Raw genomic sequence first — 20,386 nt, forward strand, 5'->3', positions numbered from 1 at the left:
AAAATTTTTTGAAAAGATAGATATTTGAGAGACCATTGGGTCATCCAAAAATCAGAGAGAAAGACCTTTGGGTCGTGGAGATATAATAGACACAAGTTAGGGTGTCTAGAGAGAAAAATGAGAAGAAGAAGAGGGTCTTCTTCTAGAATTTTTTGTTTTCATATCTTTTCTCCCTCCATCTTGAGTTTCCTGAGAGTGTCTCAGATCTGAAACTCCTCCTTCTACTTTCCATCTTTGGAAGAGTCCAAATCAAGAAGAAGGAGGCACCGATCAACTATTAAAGAAGGATCAGCGCAGTACTAGCATACTGTGCTGATTTCCTGAAGCAGGACTTCTGATCAAGATTTGTGGGCTCGTGTGGATGACTCCTAGAGGCTGGACGTATGTGCGGCTTGCAACATCATCCTCAAGCGTGGATCAGCGAGGTTAGAATGTCTAACTTGCAAGGTAATAGATCTGATCTCATTAGATGTAGTATAGAAACATGTTGATATGATCAACATGTAGTTCATGCTATATTTATATATTTTAATTTCTGATTTAATGCTATGTAATAATCATGTAATAGGATCTTAGATCTAGAGATTCTCTGATTTTAAAAAATAATTTTGATTTATTTTAGTCTTCCACTGTATGATCTTGAAAAAGTTTCAAGATCTAACCCTGAACCCCTAGATCTGGTTCCTACACGGTGTACCAGTTGCGAAAGAGGTGCTGAGTTGTCAAAAGAACTTCGTTTTGCAGATAAGGTGGAACTGCAAATTGCAGTAAAACAGTATCATATTGAGAGGCATTATGAATTTAGGATTGTTGAATCGGAGCCAAAGCTTTAGGTGATAAAATACAAAAATAGAGAGTCAAAATATAATTGGATACTCTGAGCTGTTAAGTGATACGATTATTTTAAAATCACAAAGTATATCGGTCCACATACATGTGTTTCGGCTATACTTTCTTGAGATAATTCTGATCTTGATTCGAACTTTATTGTCAATAAAATTTGGAATGTTGTAAAAGAAATGCCCATAATTTTTATTGTCAGCATCGGTGCAATTGTTAAAAATAGATTCAACTACACGGTCAATTATAGAAAGCTGTGGGAGGCGAAGCAAAAAGCAATGGCATTGACATATGGAGACCAAGATAAATCTTATGACTTATTGTCAAAATGATTGCATGCTGTACAGAAATTTAATCCCAGCTCTTAGGTGAAGTTTATCAGCACTTCTTCCGATTATCCTCCATTGGCTGCATTTGATCGTATTTTTTGGATATTTGCACCATTAATTGAAGGCTTCAAATACTGTAGACTGGTTATCAGTATTGATGCTACATTTATGTATGAAAAACATCGGGAGAAGCTGATGATTACAACAGCTGTTGATAAAAATAACCAAAATTTTCACTTACCTTTACTATAGTAGACGATGAGTCTACGATACATTGGGCTGGTTCTTGACTTGTCTTAAATGTTGTATTACATCACGTCGTGGTATATGTCTTATTTCATATCAACATTCAGATATATTGTCGGCTTTGCAGAACAAACATCTTGACTGACAACCATCAGATGCGCATTATGTTTAATACTGGCGCCACATAGCGAGTAACTTTAATACTCGATTCTGGGACTTCAGACTCAGAGATTTGGTGAAAATAATTGGAATGCAAATACAACTTAGGAAGTTCAATAAATGTATGATGAAGATTGAAAAAGTGAATTAGAAAGCTATTCAATAATTGAATAAAATTTATATGAAAAAATGAACTCGTGTACATAATGATGGTTGAAGATTTGAAATGATGACCACTAATTTATCTGAATATTTTAATAGTGTACTAAAAAATGCATGCTTCCTGTCGGGAACTGATGTTTTTTCGACTTGTATCATATTTTGATGGTCGACGTGCCCAGGTAGATGAAGCACTAAATAGAGGTAAAAGATTTGTTCCATTTGCTACAACTTATGTGATTACTAATCAATCAAAAGCAACATCTTATAATGTCACAAGGTTCGATAGAGCAAGCGGAGTATTTCAAGTGCAAACAGTATTTCGTGAGCTGTATAACAATAAAGGCAACAATATTCAAGTGACGGTAGATTTTAGTCGAATCAATACATTTAAGTTATTACATATTACAAACAAAAAATATCTTTTCGATCTAATAAGCTAATATGCATGCAGATAGTACAATTATTTGAGCATACATGTACGTGTCAGAAATGGCAGTGTTATCATTTGCCGTATTCTCATATAATGGTTGCTTATGCACATATATCAATTGATATGTGGTGAAGTAGGATATAGCAGACGGACATGTCCGAAAATCAGAGAATGAATCTTTTTTTGAAATATGTATTAAACTTTATATTATTATTAGTTGTAATGTGATATTACTTTTGTTTCGATTTGTTTCAAATATGTGTTTCTTTGATGGAGTATCAAATATGTGTTTATTTAATTCAGTATCAAAAATCTATTTTTACAAATGTCTTCTACAGTATTATGCACATAAAGCCAGGATCGGTAGATCAGACAGTGTTATGTGCTCAGGCATCTCATCGGTCTTCCACCATCTGGGATGGACAGGTATGTATTTATATTATATAAATTAGTGAATATAAGTAATTTACATATGTTTAAAGACTCAAAGATTTGAGTTATCTTCTTTTCATATTTATAGGAGCATTCCTTTCTTTGATGTCGACGGCGAGAGCTAGCCTTTACTCGCTCAACCCCGCTGGATATACAGATAATTCCACTTTTGCAGCAGGCAGGTCCGATGTATATGCATAAGATATGACCCAGTTTCAGTCCATAGAGGAGACTGCAGCACATTTTGAGTATGCAGCAGCCGAGTACGAGGGATCGAGTGAGGGTCCGATACAGCATCATATTGAGGAGTACAAAGGTCCGATTGAGGGTCCAGGTGAGCATCATACTGAGGAAGGTCTGGAAGAGCATCGTAGTGAGGAGCATGAGGGTCCGACTGAGGCTCCACCTATGGGTCGTCAAGTCCAACCTGCAAGAAAGAAGCGAAGACCGCCTCGTGGCACATGATGCATATATTTTTATATTTTTTCATGTTTGTAGGATGTATGGATTTATAGAATCACACATGTTGCTTTATAAAATAGTGTTGGAGTTTTTGTTTTATGGATTTATAGTATCACACATGTTTTACTTAATGTATTTTGGTATGCCAAAGCAGATTATCTAAGCAAAAAAAATTTAACAAAAAAATTATGATCTTAATAATTTTACAAAAAAATTAAAAAAAATACTTAAACTGACACAGCGATCGACCGACTAGATCCTGTGATCGACCGCATTGGCATACTTTGCGTGCCACAGTGGTCGACCGCACAGACCAAGCTGGCTCGATCGGTCGGCTCTGTGTACAGCGGTCGACAAAAATCACCAAGCGATCGATCGCATACAAAGGCAAATTACGCTCCTAATCGATCGGCCTAAGCTACCTGGCTCGACCGATGGCTCGATGGGTGACAGTTGATCGAAATTCTCAAACGATCGACCGCAATGGCATGACTTGTGTGCCACAGTGGTCGACCGACCTGAGGTTTCAGGCTCGATCGGCCAGCTCGGTGGGCCTCGATTGATCAATTTCCTCAGGTGGTCGACCAGCATAACCAATTTTCAATATATTTTTCAAATTATAAAGTTTTTTACTCAAATTTTTTATAATTATTGATTGGACACTAATGCATTCTTGGTTTAGGGTGTTTTTGGATACTAATAATTGATCAACCACTTTGCTGCCAAAATCGTATCTTGAATCTTACATAATTTTGATCAGAATACAAGATTTCTCATCTGAAATGACAGCAACAAAAGAAAGCTATATATGCTTACATCAAATCGAAGTATATTTATCTAAAAATAATTTAAAAAGATGAAAGATCTTCGGGTGAAGCGTCACTTACTGCAACCAATCACTGAAGTTTAATTATCTGGAGCAGGGTCCTGTGGTGATGAAGAAAATTGATGATAAAAATACTGTACGAGCTAATCAAATCGTCCAAATCTCTCATCCAGTGAGGCACCCATCTATGCAAATCTCTCATCCAGCCGGGCATTCATATGTGCAAATATCTCGCTAACAGATATCTCCAATGCATCTATGCGAGCAGACAATGCATGCTGATCGGATGACTGCTGATGGGATTATGTAGCATGTGTAGGCTGCTCTCTATCAGTAAGATGACCACCTCCTTCACCGTCATATTCTTCTTCATCTACTATAGACGTATGCATCCATATCCCATCATGAAATGTATACTCCATACGCCTTAGAGATACATGATTGTAAATACCACTACGTTTGACTTTGATAACTTCATCATCAATCGTGATATGGACATTAAATACCTCAAATATAGCAGTCAAAACAGCTCCATATGGCAAGATGGTTATTGAACTTTGAAAACATTCATTCATATAAAATATCATTAAATAGGGCAAATTAATCCTATCACTTAAAAGAATTATTTTGAGGAGATAAATATCTAAATATAATACATGTTCTCTATGACATCCTCTGGACAGAAAATTAAACGTAAAAATGTGATGGATTAATCTAGTTTCAAGTGGCAATAGATTTGCATCAAGTTTAGCGATCGCACTTATATTGTCCTCAAAAACAGTTCTAACACAGGAAGCATAGTCTAACACTGGATGAGTCCAAACAGTACTACTACTGAAAAATCTATCACCATCTGATGGAATACCCAAAATTTGATCAGAACTTTACAGTCAAATTAGATCACTTATCCTTTAACATATGATAAAATAGAACAAGACTTACTATTAAAATTAAAATTACTATAAAAATACTGAACCAGAATAAAATATGTTGGCTTATTGAGTGTAATTATAGATAGCCAATCCATTCTTTCAAACAAAAATTTAATACAAAAATCACTAAAACTATTTAAATCGACTACTCTACCTCTTATAACTTTTCTTTTAAAAAAATTTGAATGAAATTTTTCACTACACTCACTATTTTGAAAAAACGTCTCTTCGTATCTACGAGATGGTTGCTTTTCTCTCTATTCGAGTCTTTTTTTCCTTTCGATAAAACTCCACCTTCTTTTTGAAACCATAATCGATTTTAAGGTGGAGGATCAGAATTTGTGGACTAAATGGATCAATACAAGAAAATTTTTGAGAAATTCTCAATGGGGAGTAGGAAGGGCTTGGGTTGGGTTTAAAGGCAATAAAATTATGGGTTGAACCCATCATTTTTCAAATTCGTAGGTTCAACCCATTAATTTTTACAACGATCGCAACAGCAAAAAATTTCAAACAAAAATCATGGGTTGAACCTACGATTTCTCAAATTCGTGGGTTTAACCCATGAATTTTTGCGACGTTCAAATTTTAAACAGAAATCGTGGATTGAATCCACAATTCTTTGACTTTATGGGTTGAACCCACGATTCAAAAAAAAATTCGTTGACGAGAATTCATGGGCTGAACTCATGAATTCTTGAATTCATAGATTGAACTCACGAATCTATTTAGATTAATTCGTGGCTTCAACCCATGAATTTAAATATCAAAATTTGTGCAACACTTTGTGTGGACTTAAAATTCGTGGGTTCAATCCACGAATTTATCTCATATGGACTCAAAATTTATGGGTTGAACCCACGAATTTATCTTATGCATCTTCTGAATGATAGTTTCTAAAATAATCTGTGAAGAACGATTTTTTGAAAATATTTTATTAAAAAAATAATATTTAAAAAAATCTCGAGCGGAGCGCGGCCGTGTTTCTTGCCGCCGTTGTCGGTGCTCTTCCTAAGGTATTGAGAGTGGGACACAACCATGGTTGATGCCATGTTACAATGGAATGACCGGGGTCCTCGAAGATGGAGATGGGCCTGCCATGAAGGATGTCACGAACGAAGTAGGCCATGTTAGGATGGCCCCAGGAGACATAGGCAGAGACCGGTGATGGAGAGGCCGTAGAAGTAAAAAAACATTAACTTTTTAAAATGGCAGGAGGGCTTCTTTTGAAAATTTTTAAAGATGAAAGGATGTGCATAAAAAACATTCAAATTTGAAGGGATGGTTTTTTAATATTTTTTCAAATAAACAGTATTAAATTTAATATGTTTAATAAAATAAATATTATTATTATTTTTTTTATTTTTACATTTTTTTCGTTTTTGATTTTTTTTATTTCTATTTCATAATAGGTGCATGTTAAGTTGTTATTTTACAATAGAAATTGTCTGGTGGGGTACAGCTTTAGATAAAGAAGACCCATTAAATATGAGTTAGGTATCTTAAAACTTGCATTATAGACAATAAGTATTGAGATTGAACAGGAATGGATGGAGTCTGGGTTCCCGTCCAATATCAAGAGCTATTTCATGAACATTTAATTTAACATCTATACTCTGAGATAATTATCAATAAAAAAAATATTCTGTTACATGCTCCAAAAATTAAGTCATAAGCAATCGACGGTTAACCATGTAAATTCAGACATATTCTAACGCGTTCCTACGGTATGACTTGGATAAAATCTTTCACGGGACAGTTGAGGGGGCCACATCACTCGGATTTGCCCTTCATATTTACACACCTCGTTTCTTTCCTTCTCTTCATAATTTGTGCATCAACTTCCACTTGGAAGTCTCACCAAGAGCAACCCTATTCGAGCAAACTCGATATAGACTGCAGCAAAGCTCCAAAGCCTGTCGGCTAAATAGTTGGCATTTTATCCCAAATGCTGAGTAATATTGGAATGACTCCAAAACTGCATTCGTAGAGCGACGTCAGTCTTTTCCACGAGCGAGGATCCTTGGCCCATCGGTAAGCGTCCAGCAAACCTTCACAATGGAAAAGTGCCTTGACAACCCAATAGAAGCATGACCTAGCTCCAGCTCTGTCCCAATCCTGGCCTATCCCAATCCCAAGGCTGAATGCTAACTGATTTGACCATATCTAATTTGAGCTAGCTCTAGGCTTTAGATAGGCCAGGGATCTTAAAACTCAAAACAGGACTATTTGATGTCTTTGGTAAGAGAAATTATTGGTTATAACTATTCTACCATGTCTAACTTGAATCATCTAATAAAAAATTAATATATTATCATTGAATAAAATGGGGGTAGCTTCCTACTACCTCCTATTCATATCAAAAAAAATATATATATATATGAAAAAATAATGAACCCTTTTCATTCAAACTAGCTAGTAAAAATTATCAGCTAGTGGAGATATTATTGGTTAGAATAGTTCTACTATATATATATTAGATCATCCAATAACAAGATAGCATATCATCTATTATTCAAAAAAGATGCACCATGATCCAAATTTGATTGAAAATTTTAAACGAAAAAAATTCATTGTTAAATATGATTGGCTAGTTGAAAACTTATACTGTTTTTTATTAGAAGAAAGTTCACTTTCTTGAATGATGTACTAGTTTATTATTGGATGGTCTAAGTACATGGTACAATCGTTCTAACCAATAATTTCTCTAGTTTAGTGGTTAAAGTGAACTTTTTTTCATTCAAAATTTTTAATCAAGCTGCAATACTAGTGTCTTCTTTTTTAATAATGAATGACATGATAACTTTTTATTGGATGGTCCAAAAGATACATAATAAAACAATTCTAACCAATAATTTCTCCTTTGGTAATGCAATCTTATTTAAAATGCCTAATCTAAATCTTGACCTAAACTCAAATGAACCATTATGATCCTTTGAGAGCCTATCTAAGCCTAAGGTTTCCCATTCAGCCCACTTGCCATTGCATAGTTTTATCAAGGCATAAATGTCCTTAGACACACACATGGACGACCCAATTGGTCACCGTCGATTTGGACATGAATTCAACGCAAACTAACCCAAGATTTTCAAAATTGGATTGGCATATCATTGGGCTACCAAGAGACTTATGATACATACGTCTATTATGTATCAAAAACTTTTGATCTTTTAAATTTTTCTTCATGTATTCTTCCTACCTTCTCATATAACTAAAACACATTTCGTGCGTGTGCACAGTTCTTGTGCACGCCCAAGTGCACGTTGATGTTAGGTTGGATTATCAATAGCAAGAAGCTGCCCATCCTTTTCTCGTAGCAAAACTATGTTATTTGAGTTACGACCCAAAATAATAAGAAACATCAACGTCGTGGCTGGAGGTTCGCAGATAAGGCCCAACACAACAGCCGGGTTGTTTCCTGGGCCATCTTTGCTGGGTCACAGGATGACTCCATTTGGCCCATTGCGGCCTGACTAGAGTTGCCGCGTCTTATCAGCAGTCTGTTTCTGGCTTTGGAGCACCAGAGCCCGCTTTACAAGTTTTAACTCCCACCAAAATTTTTGCTTAAATTATAAACGACAACTTGGAGCTGGAGATGGATCTTCAGCAAGCAATCCCATTTTTCGCCTAAATCTTCCTACCTCTGCATAATGAAAATATAAATATGTGAAATTTTACAAATATCATACAACTTGGATATAAAATTTTAAATGACACATGTTTTATTCGTTTTATTTTACAGCCACTGTAATAGCAAAACAGTGGAAGCTATTTGAGTCATCAATAATTTATGTATCTATGTTAACGTATAATCAGAACTTTGGAACATTTTTGGGTCATTTGACTGGCTTACTCATGTGATCTCAAATGAATTGATAAAGAAAAGATCTATAGCTGGAAGCGATAAAATTTATTTTTGTAAAAAGATTTTTGTCTGCACAATGGATACAGATCTCTTATTTGCTAGGAACCAAGAATGTTTTATTTTTCTTTCATTTGTAGGAAAAAAAAGGTCTAAAATTCCCAACATGTTCGCATTAACTTATTTTTAATCAAGCAGACCTAAAATGACATATAAAGCAACACTCTTGTGGAAGCTCAGAACTACGGTGACGCTGTGCATTTTTGATGATGTGGCGCTTGGCCATACGCCCATCTAGGTGCCACGTTGGACGGTCAAGCAACGATAACCAATGCGGGCGCCGCTTGTGGCATGCGTTGTCCATTTGGGACTGTAGCATATTGGCGGGAAAGCGGAGTGCCTGTGCTTTCGAACGTCACTCACCACTGCAGCTGGCGGCCACGTGCCAATCGGCCTCAATCCCCGCGCCACCTGTCGGATCTCTTTTGACCTCGTGGCGTCCGGCACCCACCATCCTTCCCCTAATTCCAACCACGACGAAGAAGAACTCACCCTATTCCTACCACATATTCCGCAACCCCAGGAACCGAAAATAGAAGAATCTCAAAGACTCCATCAGACCCCATTCTCCATCTCCGTCTCCTCCTCCTCATGAGAAGCATAAGGCGTTAACCGGTTTCCCATTCCTATAAAACAGCACCTGCAACATATCCGCATCTCTTGTACCCATTTTCCTTTTGTTGTTTTCAGTTCCCCTTTCGTTTTGCTCCGTTGGCTCTGAGACAGCTTAAACCCCTACAGAGAGATGGGTAGGGTAGTTTTCCTTTTTGTAAACAAAACCGACTCACTCTCGGTTGCTTGATTTGTTATACCCGTAGCCTAATTTGGGTAAGCTGCAGGGAATCAAGGATAAGAGGGAAGAGGGAGGAGGGGAGGCAAGGGACGCATGGAAACAGGGGGAGGAGGGATGGGGGGCCGGGCGCGGCAGCGGTGGAAGAGATTGAAAGAGCGGCTGCGGTTCAAGGGCGTCGCCTGGTGCGGCAGCCCCAGGGCCCGTTCCCGCGCCGCCGACATCCATCACCGCTCCCCCTTCGACGCCTCCACCACCGCATCCCAAGAAGACGCCGCGGTAGCGGGGCCGAGGTACCGGCGGGAGGCGGCGGCGGTGGCGAGGAACCGGAGGGAGAGCGATCAGGATTTCGGGTGCATCCTGGACCAGGCGCCGGCGGGGGACGCGGCGGCGGCGGCGGCGGCGGCGGCGATCGGGGAGGAGGAGGAGGAGGAGATGAACCTGGCGATGGCGCTGGCGGCGGAGCGGCAGCTGCGGGCGGCGGAGAGGGACGTGACGATGACGCCGTTCACGGAGCGGTCGTCGCTGATGAGGCTGATGGACGAAGCCGGGGAGGAGGGGAGGAAGGAGGAAGAGGAAGTGGGGGAGTGGTGGGGGTGCTGCGTGTGTATGGGGAGGCAGAAGGGGGCGGCGTTCATCCCGTGCGGCCACACCTTCTGCCGGGTGTGCGCGCGGGAGCTCTGGATCAGCCGGGGATCCTGCCCGCTCTGCAACCAGTTGATCCTCGAGACGCTCGACATCTACTGATGGTGATGGATCGTTCGTTGCTTCATTTAATTTTCTTTTGGCCTTTTTGGCTTCGTGATTCCGTGCCGATGCCGCTGCTGCCGCCCGCTTCCCCTGCTGTCTTGCATCCAATTCGAGGCTATTTACGATTCATCGAACGGTGCGAGGTGTCCTTCTTTTGTTTTCTTGTAGAAAACTTCGGGAGCTCTGCTATATTTTGTAATTCCATGTTGATAAGAAGGATCTACAGATCATGTCACGTCAGTGAGAATTGGACCTGGGGTTTAACTAATAGTAGGAATACTGATATGTGTTACGTTAAGGTCTCAGGATTTCTTTCGTTCATCGTGTAAATACATCTTTTATAAACTTATATTTCGGCTTTTATGATTTATTTATGTTAGAAAAAAGGATTTTATGAAACGACTAACTAACTATTTTTCTGCAAAATTCATTTATTTTGAATGTTTTATTATTTTAATAAAAAAATTATCAACGAATTAGTTTCACAACATGAAAATCCTACTGGTATCACTAGGGAGTCCTAGATCTACAGTATAATAAATACTGGCACGCCTAACGTGGTGCAGGTCGTGGTATTGTCTGTGATTCTGTAATAATATTTATTATGACATGCTTTCATGAATACTTGACTATCTTGTACAGGGTTTCTTATGTTGAACAAGGTTATTTATATAATATTCTCGGCTAGATGTTGAAAGTGGAAACGTCACAGGAAATAAAAATTAGTACGTCGTGGCAAGTACTTGGAGGCTCGGTGAAGGCCATTTATTCTCCTTTACATAATTGTTTGAATGTGACAAGAGTCCCTAAAGTCTGGACTCTAATTCAAATTGATTTAGTTACAACCCTCTGGAAATAGTATAAACTATCATTTGTGGACAATGAAATATTATTTTCTTTGCAATTAGTAGCAAACTTTCCGTGTCACTGTCTTTGAGCAACTTGGGGCTTCCGGGTTTTGTATCTCTTTCATTTTTCTCTCCTTTTTTTCTCTTGAGCATCTCCAGATACTGTAACGTAACGAGGGATCCATGGCTGTTCCACTTCTTGATTTATAAAAATTATTACTCATCCTACCCAATCTAACCTAATTTAACCATTGTATATTACGAATCTGAAATGAGACCGAGAGAAACCTAGAGATATGTTTCTTTGGCCCTTTTTCTGCTTGAGCTGTGTTGGGGAATACCCACCGACCGACGGAGGGACCGACCGACCGACCGACGACGGAGGGACCGACCGACCGACGGAGGGACCGACCGACCGACCGACAGCCGGAGCGACCGACCGACGGACGCCATCGCCGACCAATTAACGGCCTACAACCGACTGAGGATGTGTCGGCTGGGCATGCTTTTCCCGACCGACTGAACCTAGAAGTCTGATGATCGACTCACGCGAGGCTCGCCGACCAACGGAGGGGTCCGACGCCACTCAGCTGGCCACCGACCTAGGGTCGGTCGGCTCCTCCGATCGCCGTACAGCCGCCAGGACTTGTCAGTTCTGACAGCCGCATGCGGCACGGCCACCTAGGGGCATTGTCCCGCTGAGGGCATTGTCAACCCTGGTGATTTGACAGTCCCACGGCGACATGACACCTTCACGGCGACTCTGACAATCTACAGTGAGTTGACAATTCTTCACTTGTCTGCGCCATTAATGACGGCGCCATACCTGCTCCACTATATATATCGGGGAAGGCAATAGTGCAAGGGATCCGCTCCCCCCACTTCTCGACTCCAAAAACACAGGCTCGCACCTCTCTCCCTCTCTCCCTCGATTGAGCTCTCTGTCTTCATTTCACTGTTGTCCAGTCACCTCTCTGACTTGACCGTCGGAGGGTCCCCGCCGGAGCCGCCTCCGGTCAGTGTGGACTTCTCATTTTTGCAGGTGTCCGTTCTCCGGCGATCGGACGACGAGGCGATTGGCCGCAACAGATTGGCGCGCCAGGTAGGGGGGAAAAACGATGACAAAGACAAGAGCCCAACGATCGAGGATCACCGGGTCGGCGAGGCGCTCTTCCCGCCGGAAAGAGGCCTCCCCACCACCGTCGGCGGCGGAGCCTAGCTCTCCACGCCCCGCAGTGACCACGGAGGCGCAGATCGCGGCCATCGTACGGCAGATGACCGTACTAACGGACGCAGTCAAGAGCCTCCAGCAACAACCGGCGGCCCGTCCGATGCCCTCCAGGAGCAGCCGCCGACGGCCGCGCCGGTCCCCATCGCCTCCGCGCGAGCGCCCTCAACAGTGATCCCACGGAGAGGAGGAGGGACGGCCATGGTGCGATGACCGACGGTCCCAGCAGCCCTCTCCTTCTCTGCTGGAACGGGCGAGGAATGAGAAGCGGCCGCGAACACCGTCCGCCTCCCCTTCGGAATCTTCTGGAGACTCCACTCCTGGGGTCTCCCAGCACCGACAGGCGGACGACTACGAGCGTCGATTCGAGGAGATCGACCGTCGGCTCACGCAGTTGCAGGTGGACGGCCAGAAGTCTTCGAACGACGTCGACTTCCAGACCGCCCAACCTCTCTCCCGACTAGTTCTCGACGAACCAATTCTCAATCGGTTCAAGATGCCGCACGTGGAGCCATACGACGGCTCCACCGACCCGATCGACCACCTTGAGAGCTACAAAGCTCTCATGACGATCCAAGGGGCAACCGACGCTCTTTTTTGCATCGGCTTCCCCGCCACACTCCGCAAGGCTGCCAGGGCCTGATACTCCGGTCTTCGATCGGGAAGTATCCACTCCTTCGGGCAGCTCGAGCACTCGTTCGTGGCCCACTTCAGCACCAGCCGGAAGCCACCGCGAACGTCGGACAGCCTTTTCTCCCTCAAACAGGAGGAAAATGAGACGCTCCGACACTTCGTGGCGCGATTCAACACGGCCACGCTTGAGGTCCGAGACCTCAACGAAGACATGGCTATCTCAGCCATGAAACGGGGGCTGAGGGCATCCCGATTCACCTATTCTCTGGACAAGACCCTCCCCCGGACGTACGTTGAGCTACTGGAGCGCGCATACAAGTACATGCGCGCGGACGAAGGGGCTTCCGACCTACGCTTGGCCGAGCCCAGAGGCCCGAAGGAGAAGCGGAGGAAGGGTCGGGAACCCACCGAACCCAGCAGGCCCCCGACCGATAGTCGGGTCTCGCCACCCCGACGAATCCAAAAATCACCCCGACAACAGACTCCAAGGCCGGCACGCCCCAGGTATGACTCCTACACTCTTCTCTCTGCTCTTCGTGCGCAGATTCTAATGGAGATCGAGAGGGAGGAATACCTGCAACGACCTCCGCCTCTGAAGGCAAAGGGCCTCGACCGTCGGAAGTACTACCGATTTCACCGAGGCCACGGCCACAACACCGAGCAGTGCATCCAGCTCAAGGATGAGATTGAAGCCCTCATTCGCCGGGGGTATCTCGGTAAATTTCGGAAGGGCCCGCCGACTCAACCAGTTGCCGATCGACGACCCAAGCCGACTGAAGAAGCGGCGACTAATCAGCCGACGGTCGGAGTCATCAACATGATCTCCAAGCGGCTGGGCCCGGGGACATCCGCGGGGGGGGAGCCGACGAAAAAGCCGCGCCCGGACGACGTAATCATTTTTACGGAGGAAGACGTTCGGGGCATCCAAACTCCCTACGACGATGCTGTCGTTGTTTCGGCAACAATAGCGAATTATGATGTAAAAAGAATTTTTGTTGATAATGAAAGTTCGACAAATGTTTTGTTTTACTCGACCTTCTCCCGGATGCAACTGTCAACCGACCGACTTAAGAGGGTCTCCATGCCCTTGATCGGCTTTGTCGGAGACACTGTCACGACAGAGGGAGAAATTACCCTGCTCGTGACGGCCGGCATCGAACCACGGCAAAGCACAGTCTACTTAACTTTCGCGGTCGTCCAAGTTCCTTCGGCCTACAACGCCATCCTTGGACGACCCGGACTGAACGCCCTCAAAGCGATCGTCTCGATGTACCATCTCCTCGTTCGATTTCCGATCAAAAATGGAATCGGGGAGATGCGCGGGGATCAACAGCTCGCCCGACGGTGCTTCCAGATCTCCGCTCAAAGCGACGAGTCGGAGGGCTCCTTGACAATCGACAAGCTGGACCAACGGGAGGAGGAAGAGCGAGGTTCGCCGGCCGAGCAGCTCGTGGCGATCCCGATAGCGGAAAATTCGGATCGGAGAGTTTGGGTCGGGTCTCAACTGCCCGACCCCGAACGACGACGACTGACGGAGCTGCTGAAGGCCAATACCGACATATTTGCTTGGTCGGCAGTAGATATGTCGGGCATCCCCCCAGAAACAATAACCCACCGACTCAACATCGATCCGACGGTGAGGCCGGTGAGGCAGAAGAAAAGGTCCTTTGCTCCAGAGAGGCAGAGGGCCATCGACGAAGAAGTGGACAAGCTACTCAAAGCGGGCTTCATCCGAGAATCCACGTATCCCGATTGGCTCGCCAATGTTGTCATGGTCAAAAAAGCCAATGGGAAGTGGAGGATTTGCATCGACTATACCGACCTAAACCGAGCCTGCCCAAAAGATAGCTTCCCACTTCCCAAGATCGACCAGCTGGTGGACGCGACGTCCGGATTTCGACTGCTCAGCTTCATGGATGCCTTCGCCGGATACAACCAGATCCGGATGGCGCCTGAAGACGAGGAGCACACCGCCTTCGTGACTCCCAAGGGCCTCTACTGTTATCGGGTGATGCCCTTCGGACTGAAGAACGCCGGCGCCACCTACCAGCGACTCGTCAATAAGGTCTTTAAAGATCAGATCGGGCGCAACATGGAGGTGTACGTGGACGACATGCTGGTGAAAAGTGCGCAGATCCCGGATCATGTTCAGGATCTCGAGGAGACCTTCCACACCCTACGACGACACCGACTGAAGCTCAACCCGACCAAGTGCGCTTTTGGGGTGACCTCAGGGAAGTTCCTCGGGTTCCTCGTTTCTCAGAGAGGGATTGAGGCCAACCCTGAGAAGATAAAGGCAATCCTCGACATGCGTCATCCGAACACCAAGAAGGAGGTCCAACAGCTGAACGAAAAAATCGTCGCTCTTAGCCGATTCATTTTCCGATCAGCTGAAAGGTGCCTCCCGTTTTTCAAAACTTTGTGCCAGGCAAATAGTTTTTCTTGGTCGGATGAGTGCCAACGGGCCTTCGAAGACCTGAAGAAGTACTTGGCTTCCTCGCCGCTGCTCGTAAAGCCGCAGGTCGGGGAGACCTTGTATCTCTACTTGGCCACATCTTCTGGCCACACCTTGTATCTCTACTTGGCCAAATAAAAACATCGGCCAGCTCACCGTCCGACTCAGGAGTGGAGGGGGGCAACTATTGGGGAATACCCACCGACCGACCGACCGACCGACGGAGGGACCGACCGACCGACGGACGGACGGAGGGACCGACCGACCGACCGACAGCCGGAGCGACCGACCGACAGCCGGACCGACCGACCGACCGACGGACGGAGGGACCGACCGACCGACGGACGGAGGGACCGACCGACCGACCGACCGACGGAGGGACCGACCGACCGACTGACAGCCGGAGCGACCGACCGACGGGCGCCATCGCCGGCCAATTAACGGCCTACAACCGATTGAGGATGTGTCGGCCGGGCATGCTTTTCCCGACCGACTGAACCTAGAAGTCTGATGGCCGACTCACGCGAGGCTCGCCGACCAACGGAGGGGCCCGACGCCACTCAGCTGGCCACCGACCTAGGGTCGGTCGGCTCCTCCGATCGCCGTACAGCCGTCAGGGCTTGTCAGTTCTGACAGCCGCATGCGGCACGGCCACCTAGGGACATTGTCCCGCCGAGGGCATTGTCAACCCTGATGATTTGACAGCCCCACGGCGACATGACACTTTCACGGCGACTCTGACAATCTACAGTGAGTTGACAATTCCTCACTTGTCTGCGCCATTAATGACGGCGCCATACCTGCTCCACTATATATATCGGGGAAGGCAACAGTGCAAGGGATCCGCTCCCCCCACTTCTCGACTCCAAAAACACAGGCTCGCACCTCTCTTCCTCTCTCCCTCGATTGAGCTCTCTGTCTTCATTTCACTGTTGCCCAGTCACCTCTCTGACTTGACCGTCGGAGGGTCCCCGCCGGAGCCGCCTCCGGTCAGTGTGGACTTCTTATTTTTGCAGGTACCCGTTCTCCGGCGATCGGACGATGAGGTGATTGGCCGCAACAAGTTGCTTTATATATAATATTGTTTCCTAGGAGAGCACCCATCTCCTGGGTAGAGCGGTACGTTAGACCGATCAAGTCAATCCAAAAGTTAGTTCGATCAGATGAAATTCGTTCGATGTTTTAGAATTAAGGACTTAAAATTTGAGGTGAAAGCAAACAAGCAAGAAGAATAAAATACCAAAAACCAGTGATATATGAGAAGATCCAATGAGATTTAATTGAGAAAGAATATACACTATTTGCTAATCAATTGGGTACATTATTGGTCCATTAATTCTTCCGGAAATATTGAAACCCCCGTCAGAAAGAAAGGTACATGGAGACTTGTCCAGAGAGAAGCTGGGGTGTTGTTATAGTTGTTTCAGTTGCAAGTTGTCGAAGTGTGCTGAAGAGAGATCCTTTATACCTAAATAGCTTACCTAGGTGGGTGATGAGAGAGTATTATCTTAACGGCTAGTCTCTTGACCTTTGTGTTGAGCATCCACGTTGTATTTTTTGTGTGAAGGGAGGACTTATCTTCCTATCGACCATCCACTACATAAATCTCAAGGCACTGATTCAATCACCCATCATACAAATCTTAAAGCACTTTCAACTCCATCTATCATCTATCGCATAGTTCTCAAAGTGAATAGTGGATGATCCAGTAGATAAGAAGGAAGATGAATTTTTCTTTTGTACGAAAGATACGCTCTCAACCTCATCTCTAAGTCTTAACACATTTGCCGCCACCTATCTTTAGGTGCAGTAATTAAGTTAGATCGGATCAAATATAAATTAAATTAAATATGAAATAAGTTTAAAATCTATCAACTCAAAATCAACCAATCTACTAAATGGATCATGAATCAAAATATGAACCTAATCATTTTATTAAATAAATAATTCAATCCGATTTATAATAGATTGGTCCAAGCTAAACGTGTTAAATATTGCCGCCCCTGCCTGGAGGGGTGGCCCGATGGGAAATTGCCGCCTGGACGCTCCGGCATCCTCGCTGCACCTCAGGACTACGTCCACCCCCCCGCCCATCTCCTCAATCGGTCTCCACAAATTTTATACATCTCATCAGTACACTGCATAAAACGCATTTAATTCAAGTTGTATGACCCTGCCAGCTTATGCCGGCGTTCATATCCGGACAGCCTTCAGCCGATCGGCTGCATGGTCCACTTGGCTACCCCCCGTGGCCAGCCACATGCTGCGCACCACCCAGCTTATGATTGGCTGCACGCATAAATTGCCCATGCGGTCTCTCGCAGGGTTAATCACATGCTGCCATGTTAATGATCAACTCGAACTTGGGCTAGCACGCGGCTCAACGGGCTCATCCATCCAACTTTTTGTTGGATTTGGGTCGGTCCGAGCTTTGGGCCAAATTGGGTTGGGACAAACTCAAGTCTATGCAATGCAACAAAGTGCAAGGCGAGCATGAAACAAACTTTGATCCAGCACCCGAGCAATGTAGACCCTGCTCCCTAATGCTCAGAACATCAAACGGCGGCATATATTTTGAAGTCCTTGGTGCATTGTAGCGGTCCCCAGGGCCATAGAAAAGTTTTTTCGATGCAGAATGAACAACATCATCCCTTTTATCATACAAGCAGTCAAGCCATGGCAGTGTATGTACATAGAGCATCTGTACCGGAAGTTCATATTATATTATATGGACCAGTGCACTTGGTCTGGTTTTGTTTCTAGTCCCATCAAGCTCATGTATAAATTTTTAAGCCACTCGTTTCATCGAATATGACACAATGTTTAAATACTGTATAGTCAATTAGGAAATATATGATCGATTGAACTCTATAATGCTTGATTGGATATGTTTCCAATTCGTTCTCCTCGTGTATGTCCCAGACCATGCACCTTTTAAGGGTTTAACAATCCATTTGATTCCAATAGCTGAGCAGGAAATGAGTCAACTTCAGGCTTGCAAGAACCTTCAGGGGAAAAAATTATAGATCGACAGCACACAATAGATTATGTCACTGTACCTTGAAGGTAATATGGAGAACATATATGTTATTAAAAAAATTATTTAAAAAAAAATATATATGTTTAGCTATGCCAAAAGATTGGGTAATGAGAGAGCACATATACTGGCAAAGCATACAAATCATATGGAACCTGAAGTCTAGGTTGGGGAACTTCCAGGTTTCATTACGTTTTCTTTCTTTCTGTTTTATTTTTAACAAAATTATCTTGATCAGAAAACTATCATCATCTTCTCGATCAACAAAAAAGTAATCATAAACCTTTCAATCATGTTACTCATTATGCTACATACGAACTCATTACAAAAAGCAAAAATAGGCCGCACTAATGAAACCTAGATATCATTTTGAACAGATAAAATAATGGGCAGAAGAAGCCCTAAACCTCTAACTAGTGAAGCAAAGATCATTTTCATCAGAGATAAAGCAAACATAATTAGGAAGATTCTTTTTCCCCTCTCACAGATAACATAAGAGAGAGCTCAAACACGTCACAGGGAAGATGAAGGAAAAAGAAATATTCCCTACCTTTCTTTTCCTAAAACAGGAAAAGGGCAAAAATTGGGAGCCTGGGTCTAAAAACTTGTTCTACTACCATTTATCTCTAGCCATTATTTTTGTTCCTTATGCATCGCCATTTCCAACGACCTTTATTAGGAAGGGACGCAGTTTGGGTCGCAGCTACTTGCAAGTGTACGCAGCCATGATGCATGTCACATGGGCTGGGGTCAGATCCAATGCATATCACATGTAGAACAAGGAATTATTGCCCATGGGGTCATCGGATCCGGCTCCATCACTCATGTGATGTGCCGACATGCATCACGGCTTCCATTTCGGGCGATAGCAATCCTCAAAGTCACTTCTCTCCACTATGTGCGCATTCCGGAACAAATGCCTCACCGTAACATGGTTGAAGCCCCCCAAATCCATGACGTCTCAGAACCGCGGTTGGCTCCTCCCAGATTTCATGGCGACGAAGACGTCCCCCATTTGGACTGATATGTGGTGAGTCCGGACTTCCATGCTTCATCTGAAAAGCCTCGCTCTCTCTCTCTCTGGCATCTGAAAAGCTCCGTCTCGATCCTTAGAAATTAAAAAAAAAAAAGGCAAAGTGGGGGCGGCCAACCCGTTGAATTTTTTTTTACTGTGACGGTCGTTTGTAAATGCGTGGTGGAAGTCATGGCGGGGATAGAAAGAGGAGGAGAGGGGGAAAGGAAAGGAGGGGAGGTGGTGGAGAAAAGAAAGCAATGATGCGAGAGGTAAATTGGGAGGTAGCTTTACAGCTCGCCGCTGCAGTTGCGATAGCGGCTTTCACGGGACATATGGCGGGAAAAGTTACCTTTTGCCATCGAAGAGTTGGGCATTAAAGAAAAAGAAAAGGGATAGGCGATTCCAACTTCCGAGGGAGGAGGACAGGGACGGCCGGTGGGAGTGGAGAAAGGGAATTCGGGAAGGGGCCACATGCTAGGCTCCACCGCCCTGTTAACCCATCTCCCAAGGACCCAGCCCCGGCTCCCACGGCACCCAATCACCTTCCTTTTTCCCTGCGACGTTAGCTCATTGTCGCCCCTTCGGGCCCCTGGGCATCAGTCTCTTTGCGTTTTTGTCTCCCTCACCCTTCACACTCTCTTCCCCTCTTCACACCCTTTAATTGACCATGGGAGACTGGGACGGGTGCTTCTGCCTCGAATTTCGACTCCATGGAATGCACACTTATCTGACAAAGATGGTCAATCTTGTACCCAATGATGCCCCGGAATCCACCATGACCTTATCGAATGAGTGGTGGGATATGCAGCTTGGAAAATTTTCGATAGATCTGCAATGGGTGTAACACTGCAGAAGTGAATGTTTCTTGAGAGTCAAATAATGGTGCTTTG

At 44.4% G+C, this 20,386-nt stretch overlaps 1 protein-coding gene across 1 annotated transcript; it reads left to right on the forward strand.

The window, feature by feature from the left end:
* The first annotated feature begins 8,789 nt into the window (after positions 1 to 8,789).
* Positions 8,790 to 10,643, forward strand: LOC105050190 (uncharacterized). The gene is made up of 2 exons (XM_010930113.4): positions 8,790 to 9,489; positions 9,580 to 10,643. Exon 2 carries the CDS (start codon positions 9,627 to 9,629, stop codon positions 10,275 to 10,277), a length of 651 nt encoding a protein of 216 aa, XP_010928415.1. The 5' UTR covers positions 8,790 to 9,489; positions 9,580 to 9,626; the 3' UTR covers positions 10,278 to 10,643.
* Positions 10,644 to 20,386: the final 9,743 nt, after the last annotated feature.

This window comes from Elaeis guineensis, chromosome 8, assembly GCF_000442705.2.
Source record: "Elaeis guineensis isolate ETL-2024a chromosome 8, EG11, whole genome shotgun sequence".
NCBI lineage: Eukaryota > Viridiplantae > Streptophyta > Magnoliopsida > Arecales > Arecaceae > Elaeis > Elaeis guineensis.

What these genes read in the sequence shown, in the direction of transcription:
- LOC105050190 (XM_010930113.4), top strand. Translation starts at nt 9,627, where the DNA reads ATGGAAACAGGGGGAGGAGGGATGGGGGGCCGGGCGCGGCAGCGGTGG.